The 13,898-nt window shown below is 46.8% G+C and overlaps 1 protein-coding gene across 1 annotated transcript; it reads right to left on the reverse strand.

Annotated features, from left to right (window-relative positions):
- Window positions 1-443: 443 nt before the first annotated feature.
- Window positions 444-12,361, reverse strand: LOC144740400 (AP-1 complex subunit mu-1-like). Its single transcript, XM_078623256.1, has 12 exons — window positions 12,078-12,361; window positions 8,230-8,386; window positions 7,706-7,773; window positions 6,920-7,050; window positions 6,226-6,373; window positions 5,864-5,990; window positions 5,469-5,611; window positions 3,190-3,261; window positions 2,600-2,758; window positions 2,224-2,349; window positions 2,009-2,084; window positions 444-1,458 (listed from the first exon to the last, which is right to left on the reverse strand). The coding sequence occupies exons 1-12, from the start codon at window positions 12,117-12,119 to the stop codon at window positions 1,436-1,438; spliced, it is 1,272 nt and encodes a 423-aa protein (XP_078479382.1). The 5' UTR covers window positions 12,120-12,361; the 3' UTR covers window positions 444-1,435.
- Between the last annotated feature and the right edge of the window lie 1,537 nt (window positions 12,362-13,898).

A 13,898-nucleotide genomic window follows, 5' to 3' on the forward strand; every position in this document is an offset into this window, starting at 1 on the left:
AAAGGGTCAATGCGGTGAAAATACTAAAGGTTATGGATAAGACACGACCTCTAACCCCTTATGGAGCTTATGTAGAATGCTGATTTTGCAAACATGTCGCAAATTAATTCAGTATGCACCATTGTGCAGGAGGGGGAGAAGAATAATATGCAATGTTGTACTGTTTTAACATTTGTATTTTCTGTAAACTAATGTGACTGTACATGCACAGCCTTTTTCCATTCCACTGATGGAATGAGGGCCTCCCCTAATGCTGTTTGGGTCATCGCAATTGTTTTGCCTTCACCATGCTTGTCAGTGCAGGTGAGTAAAGCCAAGAAACAGATATGGGATTTTGCTGCATTGTCATCTGCCTGCCATGTGATCCTGCAGCCTATAATACCCGTTATGAAATATTGGACTATACACTGCCGAATACACAACATTAATTCACGTCCGCAAAATTTAATACAGATGCATGTTTATTGATTCTTAAAACTTTACAATAGTCTTACAGCCTGCATTATCAGTTGGAATGTACAAGTAAATTAAACATTCTTCTGAGTTTCCAATCACCAACATCACCACATGATTTTCAAACACCGCTAATTTTTTATATATATATATAAAATAAAACTCATGGAAAATATCCCAAAAAACAGTTAAAGACATCTGGAAAATACTCAACACTACCCTATTTTTAAAATACATTCCATTTAAAAACCTAAGCCTGTATTTAAATTGCTGAGGCCTTGTTTAGGTTCTGTTTCTTGTCTCACCCTTTCAAGAGGTTCATAACGACCATGTCATATATACTTGGCCAGAACCACCAAGGTCATGGGTGTAAAGTTGATCCCAAGGTTACCTCAAGTTAATAATGGCCCAAGCGTCAGAGACGGCGAGCCACAGCTGACCTGTGTTTGAGCCTTGGTTCTGATTGTCTGTCTCCAAAGTGGTTCATAATGGCTGTCAAAAACAAAGCCAACACGTACAAGTACGAGTAATACAAATCCTGAAGCTTGTATAATATTTCATGAGCGATCATTTGATTGCCTGTAGCCTCTTTAGGATATCTAAAAAAAACATAAGGCATCTAGGATTTGCTGGTTTCTATTCGTTAAAGTTTATGCATTTGCATACAGTTTATACGTACATGAGTTTAGATGTTGATATGTTACTTTACTTGTGCATTAACTTGTAAAGGAATGTTTAAGTGCATAAATGCAACTGTGTAGTTAGCAGTGGTGGTCATGACACCGCTTCACAAACCTGAGTTTGATTCCTAGTGATAGCTAACAGTGAGTGACGTAAAAACTGGTCGATTCAGCTTTAAATGACTACCTGATGTGTGTAAAGCCTCAATATGGGGAGACGAATGTGTACAAGTGTTAAATGTGTGTGCGTGTATGTTGCATGCAAGTGGAGATTCAGTAGTTGGATTTAAAACATCTTCAGATTAATGAGTCCTCAGTTGATAATCTGCAAAAACAAGATAAGTTTAAAAAAACTTTTTTTAAACATGCTTTTATGAAATGTACTAGTAATGGAAGAACGCCACAAATCCAGGAAGTGGCCCCAAAGCTTGCCATAACGTTTCAGGTTTAATTTATTAGGTATAGCCCTGTGAGCCATGCGGCTCTTAAGTCGGGTGCAACCTTAACAAACAAAATATGAACAGAGAACATCTTAAGGGACCGTGACCAATTACAGCCAACGTCAGTTGACCGTGGACAATTGGACCCAAGCCGAAACATTACATAAAATAGAATGTTTAAAAATATATATATTTTTATGATAGAATAAAGTATTGCCATCAGTATATGGCATAAGTGTGCCAAGTTTGCAGTCGATACATTGGGAAGTGGGTTAAAATTGAGTTACAAGATTTGAGGATACAACAACAACAGACAGCGAGTTAAATGAAAGAGTGTAAAAATCCGTGTTAACAAGGATGAGGATACTCTGGTTTTTTCAGTAAAGTCAGGTAGGTAAAAAAGAATGATACGGCTTATGATGGTGATCATCTCACCTCCGCTCTGCGTGATGTAACGCACCCAAGGCAGAGCCTGGTAACCACTCTTCTCAATGATCTTCAGATAACGAACCTGAGACATGGGGAAACACTGAGTGAGGGGGTGAGTCGGTGAGTAAATGAGAGTAGTCGAGGACTGGATCGGTGAAAGTATGGGTGAGAGGAATTGAGTCAATGGGTGGGTTGAATGAGATGGTGAGTGAGTGAGTCACCTGAATTCCGGACACAGTGAAATAAGGAATCTCAAACTTGACGGTCACTGGAGGTCTCCCTTCCAGCTCCTCTGCCTCCACACTCGGCAAGCCAAAGTGAGCTCTTAACAAAAACTCCTTACCGCCCTGCCAGACAAGGGTAGAATAAGGGAGATATGAGACGGGAAGAAGAAACATGGGGCCGGCAGGATACATGGGAAGAAATCTGAGGAAAGGCAGGAAGAAAAGTGCCAGAAGCGATAAACTTGGACGATTATTAAGCGATGTGGATCTGAAGGGAGATGTAGGAAAAATATGCATGGAGTGAAAGGAATCTGAGCAGAATTGTAAGTGCAGTCGAAGCCATGGGGAGAAGTGAGAGGGGATATGGCCATACCGGGAATGACTTGATTGTCCACACAATGACACTTTCTTCAGGAACCCATTTGGCGCTTCCACTGCTGCTCTTGAATTTGGGCGAATCGGCATCGCTGGGAACCGGGATTCGAACCTCTACATTGTTTGCCGTGGAACGATGCTTGAATTGGCTTTTGGCCTAAAAGGAAAATGCAACGCACACCGATAGACACGTATCCTGTTTCACCTCAGACTGTTGGGCAAGTGCTGTTATCCCATATGAAGGCTGGCACAAGAGGGGGTGGGGGTAGCTAGCACCATGCCCAGTTGCCTTTGTCTCCCAAGTGAAGGTGTTTACACCTCTCCAGGTACTCTTGAGGCTGAGTAATCCTTGGGGAGGACTCAATAACCTTCTGGAATCTCGATGGACTCGCTTCTAATTTTAATCAGAAGCCTATTGAGATTTATAAAAATCATTGATCAAATGACAATGAACCTCAATAGGCTCTCAAATGAGTAAATAAATTGTCAGTTACAACCGAATGGATTTCAATGGGCTCTCCTGATGACGTCATCAGATCTCGGTGGGCTCTCAAACGGTTAAATAATGGTAGATGCTCAATTTCTTACCTTGACCATGATCTCCACTCTACTGTGAGAAAACTTTTCAATGACCGATTCGATCCAAATTAAGGGCTTCACCTGTGAACACAAAACAAATATCCTCCGTATAGCCTTAACAGCCTGTTGGGGCAAGTGCTGTTAGCGACCACCGTCCACGAGGGGGTGGGTGGCCAGCACCACGCCCGACCGCCTTTGTCTCCCCAGTGGCAATGTTTGCACATCGCACCAGGTACTCATTTGAGGCCGAGTTGACCTAGGGGAGGCCAAGGACCGGTTCAGATAATCGGCACTGGTGTTCGCCGTGAACAGAAATCGAACCCGGGCGCCAGGTGCATAGCGCAGCGCGCTAACCGCTACACTATCGCTCCCCAAACCTGAACACAAACACGTGTACACACACAATTGATACACATTTGTATGCACGTAAACGTGTACGCACATGAGCATGTAAACACCACAAGTGTATACACATGCACACGTGCATATAATTTACAAATACATCCGGCCCTTTCAAACTTTGATAAACTTGATTAACATGGCTCAATCCACAACCCCCGTGGCACCAGCCACATGAAAAATACTAATTTGCATGCATTGCACTTAGGGTCGGTTTGAGAAAATTTGCTATATCCAGAAAAATGTACCCATTCCCTCCTCTTCATGTGTTCTGTACAGTTAAGCCAATTGCGACAGTGATGACATTTCCAGGCCAATGACTAAGATCCCTATGCCGTAAATGAAATGTCTCACTTGTGGGATATGTTGCTGCTGCGCCCAAACTTGTGATAAGTCTAAAATTAACCAAAGCATGGACTAGTCGGCAGAGATGCACAAATCCAAATGTAAAAAAAAAAATCACGTTTGCCATTATGAATACGCATTGTTTTACACTGCCTTACAACAAAAGTACAGTTTACCAGGCTGATATTTCAGGAAATGGCCCTTAAATAGCACCGAGTAAAAAGACTGACTGCCTGATAGTTGATGGCAATAAACACTGTCGAAATTTTATACTTTATAATATGTATATTCGTAACCAATGCAGTTTTAAATTGACAGTTTTTCTTCATTCAAGCTAAGAACAAATACTGTAAATGTAAACATTCTGAATGCCTTCCACTTGAGAAAGTGCGACGACTGAAAGTTTACGTAACTGCAGGAAATACCGGTTTTGAGCACACCTCGTAAAATTCCAATGATCTACAGCTGATGACGTGACACAAACGAATTTTAACTCAAGACCTTGAAACCTATACCCACCGATTAGTGGCTTCCTCTAATGCGGTTATACAATTACAATAAAGTATGTTAGTTTAAATCAGTTCATACATTCTTATGGGTTTGTTCATTATAATCATTGTTTACTTAGAGAAACCTGCTTATGTCAGATTAAACTTCACGTCAACTTTGTCAGTGTAAAGTCTCCAATCAATATTTCTACCCTCCCTCTCTGCTCTTCAAGAAGAGCCATTTCCCAAAAATATCAGCCTATATTTTACTGTTATAAGGTAGCATTGATGACAATTGTAATGAGTTCTTAGAGATTTTCTTGAATACTATACACACACATCCCAATACCCGCCATTCACCACTAAGTGAAAGTGACGTCACCACAGTACCTGTGCCAGCAGGGTGCACTTTGAGGCCACAAAGTATCAAAGGCTCGCCGACAGGTCTCGGGACAGACCCGGGTGCCATGGGTTCGCTGAGATAACTGGTGGTAGATGCACCGCCATCTGTACCCCCCTACAAGTGCCAACTTGCTGCACTTTAGGCGCTCCACTCGTTGTGAGTGTGGCTCCTCTGCCCTCTGTTGTTGCTGGAGGGCGATGTGCCTCCAACTGTCCAGTAGCGTCCTTCATGAGCCTCCTCCATCTAGACTGATCTTGACGCCGCTGGTACTAGTCGTCGGCAAGTCAAATCAGCTCCACATCCTCCTGTACCGCATCAATCCATCTCTTCTCCAGCCCATGTCGTGCCCGTTTAGTCCTCTCTATTCGGCCAAACAGAAGCTGCTTGGGCATGCGGTGGCTGGGTATGCGGGCTACATAACCCAGCCAACGCAGCCTTGCCTGCCACAGGAGCTCACTGATGAGAATGTGTCCAGCCTGCACATACCTACACACACATTTTCCTCGCGGCACCTGCCTTTGCAGTGTCTCATGGCCTCTGTGCGTGTCACCATGTCCTGATGTATCCCAATATTACTGCATACACATGCCCCTGTCTCATACACACCTTCCCATGTTCCTGTATCTCCATGCTTGTGTGTCCTTGTGACTTACGTGTGTGTACAGACGGTAGCTCATGAGCTCAAACTCCCCATCTGGGGGGATGAATGAGATGGTTCGATCGTTGTCGAAGCGAGAGAGGCGCACGCACTGATGGAACTTCACATCCTCCAGCTCCACTCCCTTATTCTTGTCTCCTGGGAGATACATGGACACAGAGACATATGGAAGTGCCTATAAAATAAAAGGGGAATGGAGACACTGAGAGATAAAAGGAGACAAAGGGAGAAAAAATACTTGAAGTAGTGAAGAGACATGGGGTGAAGGAAGACCTGAGAAGAGACATGGAGAAAAGGAGAATTGGAGGAAAGACTGAACATTGTTTGTGATGGTGCTATTGATTATTATATGTTAAGGATGACCAAAATGATAATGATCTCTTCACTTACGTCCCGTCTGCTCAAACAGGATCTTGTCATTCAATCCGAGTCTCAACTCCGGCATTCCGGAGAGAATGACCCTCATCTTCACTGTCCCCACAATCTCACTTCGCAGCACCGAGCCTGTTGCGCTCACCTGTAAATACAAACACGCAGCTGCATCACCATCCTCAACAGCATCACTACCATAATAACCATAAATAATCCCACCACTTACTACAACCACCACAAACACTTGCACCACACCATCACTACTACTACCAACACCAGAAATAATTTCACCACCACTAAACCCGAACACCACCACTGCCACAATACCTAAAATAATTTCCACCACACCATCACTGCCATCATCACCACTCCTCTCTCACCAGGAGGTTGACGGACTCGATGACATCCATGAAAACCTCGTTCTTGCGGTACTTGATACCTTCGGAGCGCCACGACACCGCATTGGTTACGGTTGCTGGGGGGCGAGGTGCCCCCACCTCCAGCTTGTGCCCCTCCTGGGTGATGTATCTACACCAATCGGGTGACAGAATGAGCAGACCTCATGGGCAGCCAATCAAATTTCCACAAATCCACCTTATCCTGACCACGTTTCCCCTTCTTGTTTTTATCCTCCCTGTGTTTCTCTTCTCCCCAGGTCTCTCTTCTTGAAACGTTAAAGTTACAAATTCGTAATGTGCTGTTTTTATTCAGTGGTGTGGGAAACCACAGACAAGTGGGGAAAGCAGCCAGAACTGGCGTCAACAATTTGTGCAAATTCTGTGGCCCTCAATTGGAATGTTAATCTATTAATGAGTGTCTTCTCCCCTTCATGTCTCCCTCCAATCTCCTTGTGGATCTCATCTTTTCACCGTGTCTAATTTCAGCTTTCTGCATGTTCTCACTGTCTTATTCCTCTCTATGCATCCTGTATATGCCCCCCCGTCTCCCTTCTGCTGTTCTTTATCTCTCTCTCCCCATGTCTCCCTGTGCCTCCCTGTATCTCCCTCTGCCTCCCTGTTTTCCTTGTGCTTCTCGTGTGTCTCCCTCCTCTCCATGTATCCCCGTGGCTCTCACTCTTGCAGGACGCGACTCTCTGTCGTCTGGGGATATCCAAAGTCCATGATCTCGTCCAGGAGCTCGTAGACGATCACAAAGTTGTCCCTTATGCTCTCCTCTTCCAACTCCTTGAAGTACTCAGTGAACACCTGCAAGGGGATACACAGAAAAGCATGGGGAGCCACGGCAGAGAGAAGGGAGAAACAGGGATATAGGAGACATTACGAAAAGGGAGACAGGGATGAGAAGGGAGAACCATGAAATAGAAAGGAGATACAGGGAGACGGGCAGGAAAGGGAAACACGTAAAAGGGGACACGCGGAAACAGGAGAAACAATCATGAGAAAGAAGACATGGAGAGGTGAAGAGGTACAGGGTGCAGCAGGGAAGCAAAATATTTAAAAATATTTAAAAAATATCCTAAATACAAATGGGGTATCCTCTTTAAGGTGATCATATATAGGTATAGGAAACATGGATTTATGGAAAAAGTCAATAGTTGAATACATACACAAAACTGAATGCACCGTCTCCATCCCAATTCAGATTAATATGTCAGTTCGTGTGAGTATGTCTGACACTACAGTATTTTATGAGCATTTCTCCCAAATAAAGAAAGGAGAGTACATTATTTCTATCCATATCACAGTCCTAAAATGTTGACAACACACCCAAGTAAACAGCCACTTTTTGGTTACACTAATACCCCTATCTGAAATGTACGTCAAACTGGAACTCTCCAGACACGAGCAGCGCATGGTCGTTTCCCTGGCGTTTTACATGTCGCCAATGCAAGGCCCTCACCTCCACGATCTTGTAGAGGAACGCAAACACCAGCGCCGCGTTTGCATTTTTCTTCGTAGCAGAGACGACTGGTGCGATGAGTTGTCAAGAAACATGATTATATCTCACCTTGTCTCAATGTGTCTGTCTCCCTTTTCACTGTCTCTCCCCCAACCCACGTCTCCCTACTTCTCCCCATGTCTTCCATACCATTCCCGTGTCTCCCTTCACCTGTGTATGTGTTTTGCCCTCCCTGTGTCTCCCTGCTGCTTTCCGTATCTGCTTTCCCCACCCTATATCTCCTTTCACCCAGTGTCTCCCTTCCCCTCCCTGTGTGTCATGTTACTTTTCTGCTGCTTTTATGCGCGTGTCCCTGTCTCTCCCTTCTCTCCTTCGTGTCTCTTCGTGTATACCTTCTAGTGTTTTCTCCCTGTGTTTCCCTTCTCGTGTCTCCCTTCTATCAGCATCTTCCTTCTCCCCATGTCTCCCTTACCCCCCTGCCCGTGTGGAATGTAGCTGTGTTGTGTTCTGGAGTCTCGGGATACGGTAGATGTTCTTGTGCTTGATCCACAGGAGACGCGTATCTCCGTGCTGCAGCACGGGGCTCGAGATGGAATTTTCCTCGCGCTCATGGAGCAGAGACAGGAACGCATCTCCCGAAGACAGATCCACGTCTCCGCGGTAATTACGACTCAACAGAACCTGAAACATCGACACCGTCACAATCATCAACGTCAGCATCCCCATCGACACCAATATCGTCACCATAATCATTACGATCACCAACATCATTGACAACACCATCGAAACCACCATAAAACAAAGTAACATTGCCATTATTAACACCATTATTACCAGTAGCAACTCTATCAAGTACGCTTCATCAATGCCTCTCTTCGACCCATTTCCCAATTCTTCTTCTCCTTTCAATGCCCAACTCCAACCACGGCTCGCTTCGCCCCTTTCGTGTTTTCCTTTTCCTCCCCATTATTCCCTCCTCCCCATGTCTCACTTTTCTCCTTGTGCATCTCTTTGTCGTTGTGCGTCGCCACGTCCACGTTTTCCATCATATCCATAATCCAGAGATGTAGGTATCAAATCATTTTAGAGGTGTCAACCCATCAGAAGTGGACAGGGGTGGGATTACGTGTGAAATGGCGATATGAGAAGAGACGGACCACGCGAGACACCGAGACAGAAGACAAGTACAGAGACAAGGCGACAGACATGGAGAGACAGACATGGGGAAAGACGTTTGCTCCTTCATCAACGACAGTGCTGTTGCTCACGGATTAATTGCATCACTTCAGTATGTTCAACTTCTTTTGCACCGTACGTAGCCAACCGTGCTAATTGGAGGTGCAACGATACATTTTGGCTGGAGAGTAGGGTAGGGGGCAGTGCCCAGGTTAAATGAAACTAGAGTGACCACGGTTGCTCTTGCAAGTGAGACTATCTTCGCCTCGAATTCTCAACCGTTTCAACAAAATAAACGTGAACTAAGCGGGTTTAGGGGTCATGTCCGCCGTCACTGCAATCAGCGGCCATCAACCCCACTGACACGAACATCAACATCACCTGGCCGAACCCTAATGGATCATCTCGGGGGGCGGCTCTCACCTGGTTAAATAAAGTACGTGCGTGTTTTTGCAACCGCGCACCACGCGCCGTGTGCCCCAATGAGTAACCCGCGCGTTCAACAAGAGGAAATAATTCACCAGCACCGCCTCTTTGGCATTCACGCTCACAAGGTCATACGACACACGTTGAACCCTCTGGGAGCCGCAAGAGCCGCAAATGTGCCTCTACGAGCCTCGGGACATCAGCGGTGAACACCAAACAAGCCTGTACGCCATTGACACTGAGTCTCCCAGTGGCTCTTTGAATACGAGGGAGTTATTGGTCTGGCTCTATGAGACCTAGGGAAGCCTTAGGTTGGTTCTAGGAGCCTTAAGTGTGTGTCTGTCTAGCCCGTTAAATCATGGTGGAGCCTTAGTTTGGCTCAATGATCCGTCAAACCTGATGGAGCCTTTAGTCTGTGGCTTTACGAGCATAAAAGGGGCACCTTTGTCTGAAGTCTATAAACTCCGAATAATGCTATATAAGCCATAGTTTAACTCAAGTATCTCGAGAACCTCAATTGAACCTTAGCCTGACTCCGAGCCAATTAATTACGACGGATGAATACACAGTACAGTATCCGTACATGTCGACCGTACGCCACTTATTCTTCTTTAGTTACGGCTGATGTAGATGCAGAGGAACGACTACAATTTCACATTCGGGTGGTTAAGCCCAGACAACCGCGTCAGGAGCAGCGGAGTGTACCGCATACCTGTCAAACCCTTATCAGTGCCCTACCTTTTTACGGATCAATTCAGACATTATCGGTCACCCCGTGACCCCTATAAAAAATCTCAACGTTCATCCTACAATGTCCCATCACAAGGGAGAAACACAAACACACAATTTTGTTTGCCCGTATTGAAACGGCTGTACGCCGTATGGACCTGAAAACTCCATTTCCCTGTACAAGAATACGGGGTATAAACCGTATGTATGGGTTTGACACTATCGCCGTAATGATGTCTCCTTCGTATTTGTGAATCGCGGGGGGGGGGGGGGGCATTGCGGCGTTATACGTTGTTGCACGGTCTCTGTTCTGGATGACCAGTCCACACACAATCACCACAAACTACTGGAGAGCTTTTTTTAAAATTTATTTTCCATTTGTGCACCGCGTATCCGCGTCCGCCAGCCATGGGGTTTGTGCGGACGGCGTCTTTAAGGGTTGGATGCCCACGAGCTTCGTGGGAGATCAAAAAAACCCAGCGGGAAATCTTCTGCGCGGTTGGTTCTGGCTCTTCGTGATCAGATATAAATACAAGACGAGATTACGTATCAGTAAACCAGAACAAGTACACAGCGTCCGGTAGATATCGACTGACGCGTCGGCGTCGTCGTTGACGGCGTTCATTTCCTCGTCGCGGCTCCCGTAGGCGGAATTCACCTGTGGCTGCCGAGGCGGCGATGAAACCTCCCCCCCCCCCTACACACACACAGGCCCCCCTACACACAGACAGACACAAGCCCCCCTACACACAGACACAAGCCCCCCTACACACACACAGACACAAGCCCCCCTACACACACAGACACAAGCCCCCCTACACACAGACACAAGCCTGTGGGCGTCAAGTGATGTGACCGCCTATGAAAGGCCGGCACTTGTTGGCACACCACGGGGTAGGGCGGCGGGGGGGGGTGGTCAGTAACCACAACCACGCACCGGCCGCCTTTGTATCCCCACACCGGGTACTCGTTTTAAGGCCGAGTCGAACTAGAGGGAGGAAGGCCAGGAACTGAACTCTACCGACTGAGCTCGCAGGGCAGTGCACGAAGCACTACGCTGTATGATCACACACACACACGTGTACCACGAGGAGCCACACTCCCATAGATCTCCCCTATAGCCTGTAACAAAGTGTTGGGGCAGGTGCTGTAAGCACCACGCTGTATGATTACACACACACACGTACACACACATGTACAGAGTGTTGGCGCAGGTGCTGTAAGCACCACGCTGTATGATTACACACACACATACGTACACACATGTACAGAGTGTTGGGGCAGGGGCTGTAAGCACCACGCTGTATGATCACACACACACACATGTACACACACATGTACAGAGTGTTGGGGCAGGGGCTGTAAGCACCACGCTGTATGATCACACACACATGTACACACACATGTACAGAGTGTTGGGGCAGGGGCTGTAAGCACTACGCTGTATGATCACACACACACATGTACACACACACACATGTACACACACACATGTACACACGTACACACACATGTACACACGTACACACACATGTACACACGTACACACACATGTACAGAGTGTTGGGGCAGGTGCTGTAGGCGAGTAGCGGCACCTACGAAGGCTGCCACTGTAGCACACAAGGGGCTGGGTGGGCCATCAACCACGCGCAACCGCCTTTGTCTCTCCAGTGGCGATGTCTACAACACACCGCACCGGCTGTCTAATTTGAGGCCGAGTCGACCTAAGGGAGGCGAGGTCGCAGGTACCGGGTTGAAGATAATCGCGATCGCCGGTGTTGGCGGCTCGCACAGGTTCGTAGCGCGGCGGACCCCACCGCTCCCCACATTAAACCCCGGCAGCAACAACAACAACAACCACAGCAACAATCACAACAACCACCACCACAACAACCACCACAACAACCACAACAACTATAATCACAACAACCACAGCAACAACCACAGCAACAACAACAACCACAACAACAACCACCACAACAACAACCACCACAACAACAACCACCACAACAACCCCGACGCCGCCCGGCGGACCGCTCACCTGGCCCTTCAAGTCCAAGATGTAGATGGCCGACGTGGACATGGCCGGCGAAGTTGGACGTGGCACGCCACCAGCAGCAGCAGCAGCAAACTAAACTAAGACTTCGTAACGACACGAGGACGACTTCAGTGGAACATCGAACGCGCGCGGGTCGTACTTGTAGCCGCCACCAAGACGGGTCTCCCCCCTCGTCCCCCTCACCGACACCGCCGCAGCTCAACGCCGACGAAGCCGGAACTCAAAACACCCCGGAAACTTTCAGCGCCGCCGTCGCGAGGCGGAACTTCTTTTTTTTACCTGGGGACGTCACCGCTCCCGCCCAACCCCCCCCCCCTCGTCCGCGGCGGCCATGTTTGTAAGGGAGGTTGTTGGGGGCACGCGGCTGTCGCCTGCGCCATCTTTGTCAAGGTAACGCAGTACGTTCGTTATTTTTTGTATGGTTAATTAATGTTCACCACCGCCGCTAAACTTCTGTTAAAACGCTTTTTTTTACCAGGTACTTATCCACTAAGCTATATTGATATTTTATTTCAGAAGCGACCTGGTTGTCACAAATGATTAATACCTGTCAACCCCAGGGGCGGTTTCTTCATTAGGGCGATTGGGCGACGCACCACCAATGTCATTCAACCACAGAGTCACGCTAGCCGTCACTGTGCCTCTGGATATAGTCCAATCAGCGTCATGCTACGTTCTGTGGAGTACCGCCTCTTTTTGGGCGATTTCCCTCCAGCTGAGAATCGCCCCGAGTGGTCCCATAGACTTACATTCAAAGATGTTTTTTTTCGAACGGGGGCGCTGCAATGCATTCTCTATGGCTTCCGGGAGGGCTCGCCCTAACGTGCTTACGTCATCATACGTGCTTACGTCATCATACGTAAGCACGTTTCATCCAACAATATAATTTGTCGCCACCTAGTGGAATCTTTAATAAAAGAAACTTGAGTGGTTTGTTTTAATAGTGAGTATAGAAACAAACAAGATGTATTGTAAGAGTCACTTTATTTTTCATTAATATTAAAGAAGTGAAGTTGCCTTTACATGCTTAAGCTGTTAATTTATCCATTGCATGGGTGGACCTTATCCTTATCAATCATCCAGACATTTGCCCCCCCTGAGAGATTTTGCAGGAGCCGCCACTGGTCAACCCTTTATCAGTGCCCTACCTTGTTATAGACCCGTGTCACACGGAGGGCTTTCGCGAGCAATATTCATGCTACAGGTTTGTTGGGTTGGCGTAAATCTAAATGCGTCGTTAAACCCACTACCACCACCACCCGACACAGCCAACTAGTAAGGTTTGTCACGTAAATAGAACGTGACAATTCGTCACTAGTACAGCACACCGGTGTGTTGGAGAGCCAAGCCACAACATTTACAATCTCAGTACGACGTTTCGCCAGTAATTACAACTAGCTTCACAAATCTGGCTGTCGCCTGATTAAGCTAGTTGTAATTGCTGGCGAAACGTCGGACTGGTGATTGTGGCTACAGTGATTGTGGTTACACGTAAGGGGCCGTCCATAAATGAAAGCGATTTGAAGCATGTTTTATTTTCAAAATGGAAATATGGATTTGGGGGGGGGGGGGCAGAGCTTTGTGACGTCATATTTAAGGGGGGGTCTGACTTTTTGTGACGCCGTGTGACGAGGGGGGGTCAAAAATCGACCAAAATCGCGTGATGACATTTATGGACGGCCCCGAAGGGAAAATTGTCACGAATGTGTTGAGTATAGCGTCTCCTAGTGGCTGCAAGCTATATTATAATACATTATCGGACTAAAACACATTTGGAGTTGGACGTCTGATTTTAGCTTAAAG

Source organism: Lampetra planeri, chromosome 3, assembly GCF_965212315.1.
Source record: "Lampetra planeri chromosome 3, kcLamPlan1.2.h2, whole genome shotgun sequence".
In the NCBI taxonomy this organism is placed as follows: domain Eukaryota; kingdom Metazoa; phylum Chordata; class Hyperoartia; order Petromyzontiformes; family Petromyzontidae; genus Lampetra; species Lampetra planeri.

What these genes read in the sequence shown, in the direction of transcription:
- LOC144740400 (XM_078623256.1), bottom strand. Translation starts at nt 12,119, where the DNA reads ATGTCCACGTCGGCCATCTACATCTTGGACTTGAAGGGCCAG. An exon ending in TCACTGTGTCCGGAATTCAG is followed by an intron (nt 2,085 to 2,223) that starts GTGACTCACTCA and finishes CCCATGTCTCAG; the next exon opens with GTTCGTTATCTGAAGATCAT. An exon ending in TTACATCACGCAGAGCGGAG is followed by an intron (nt 1,459 to 2,008) that starts GTGAGATGATCA and finishes TTGTTTTTGCAG; the next exon opens with ATTATCAACTGAGGACTCAT.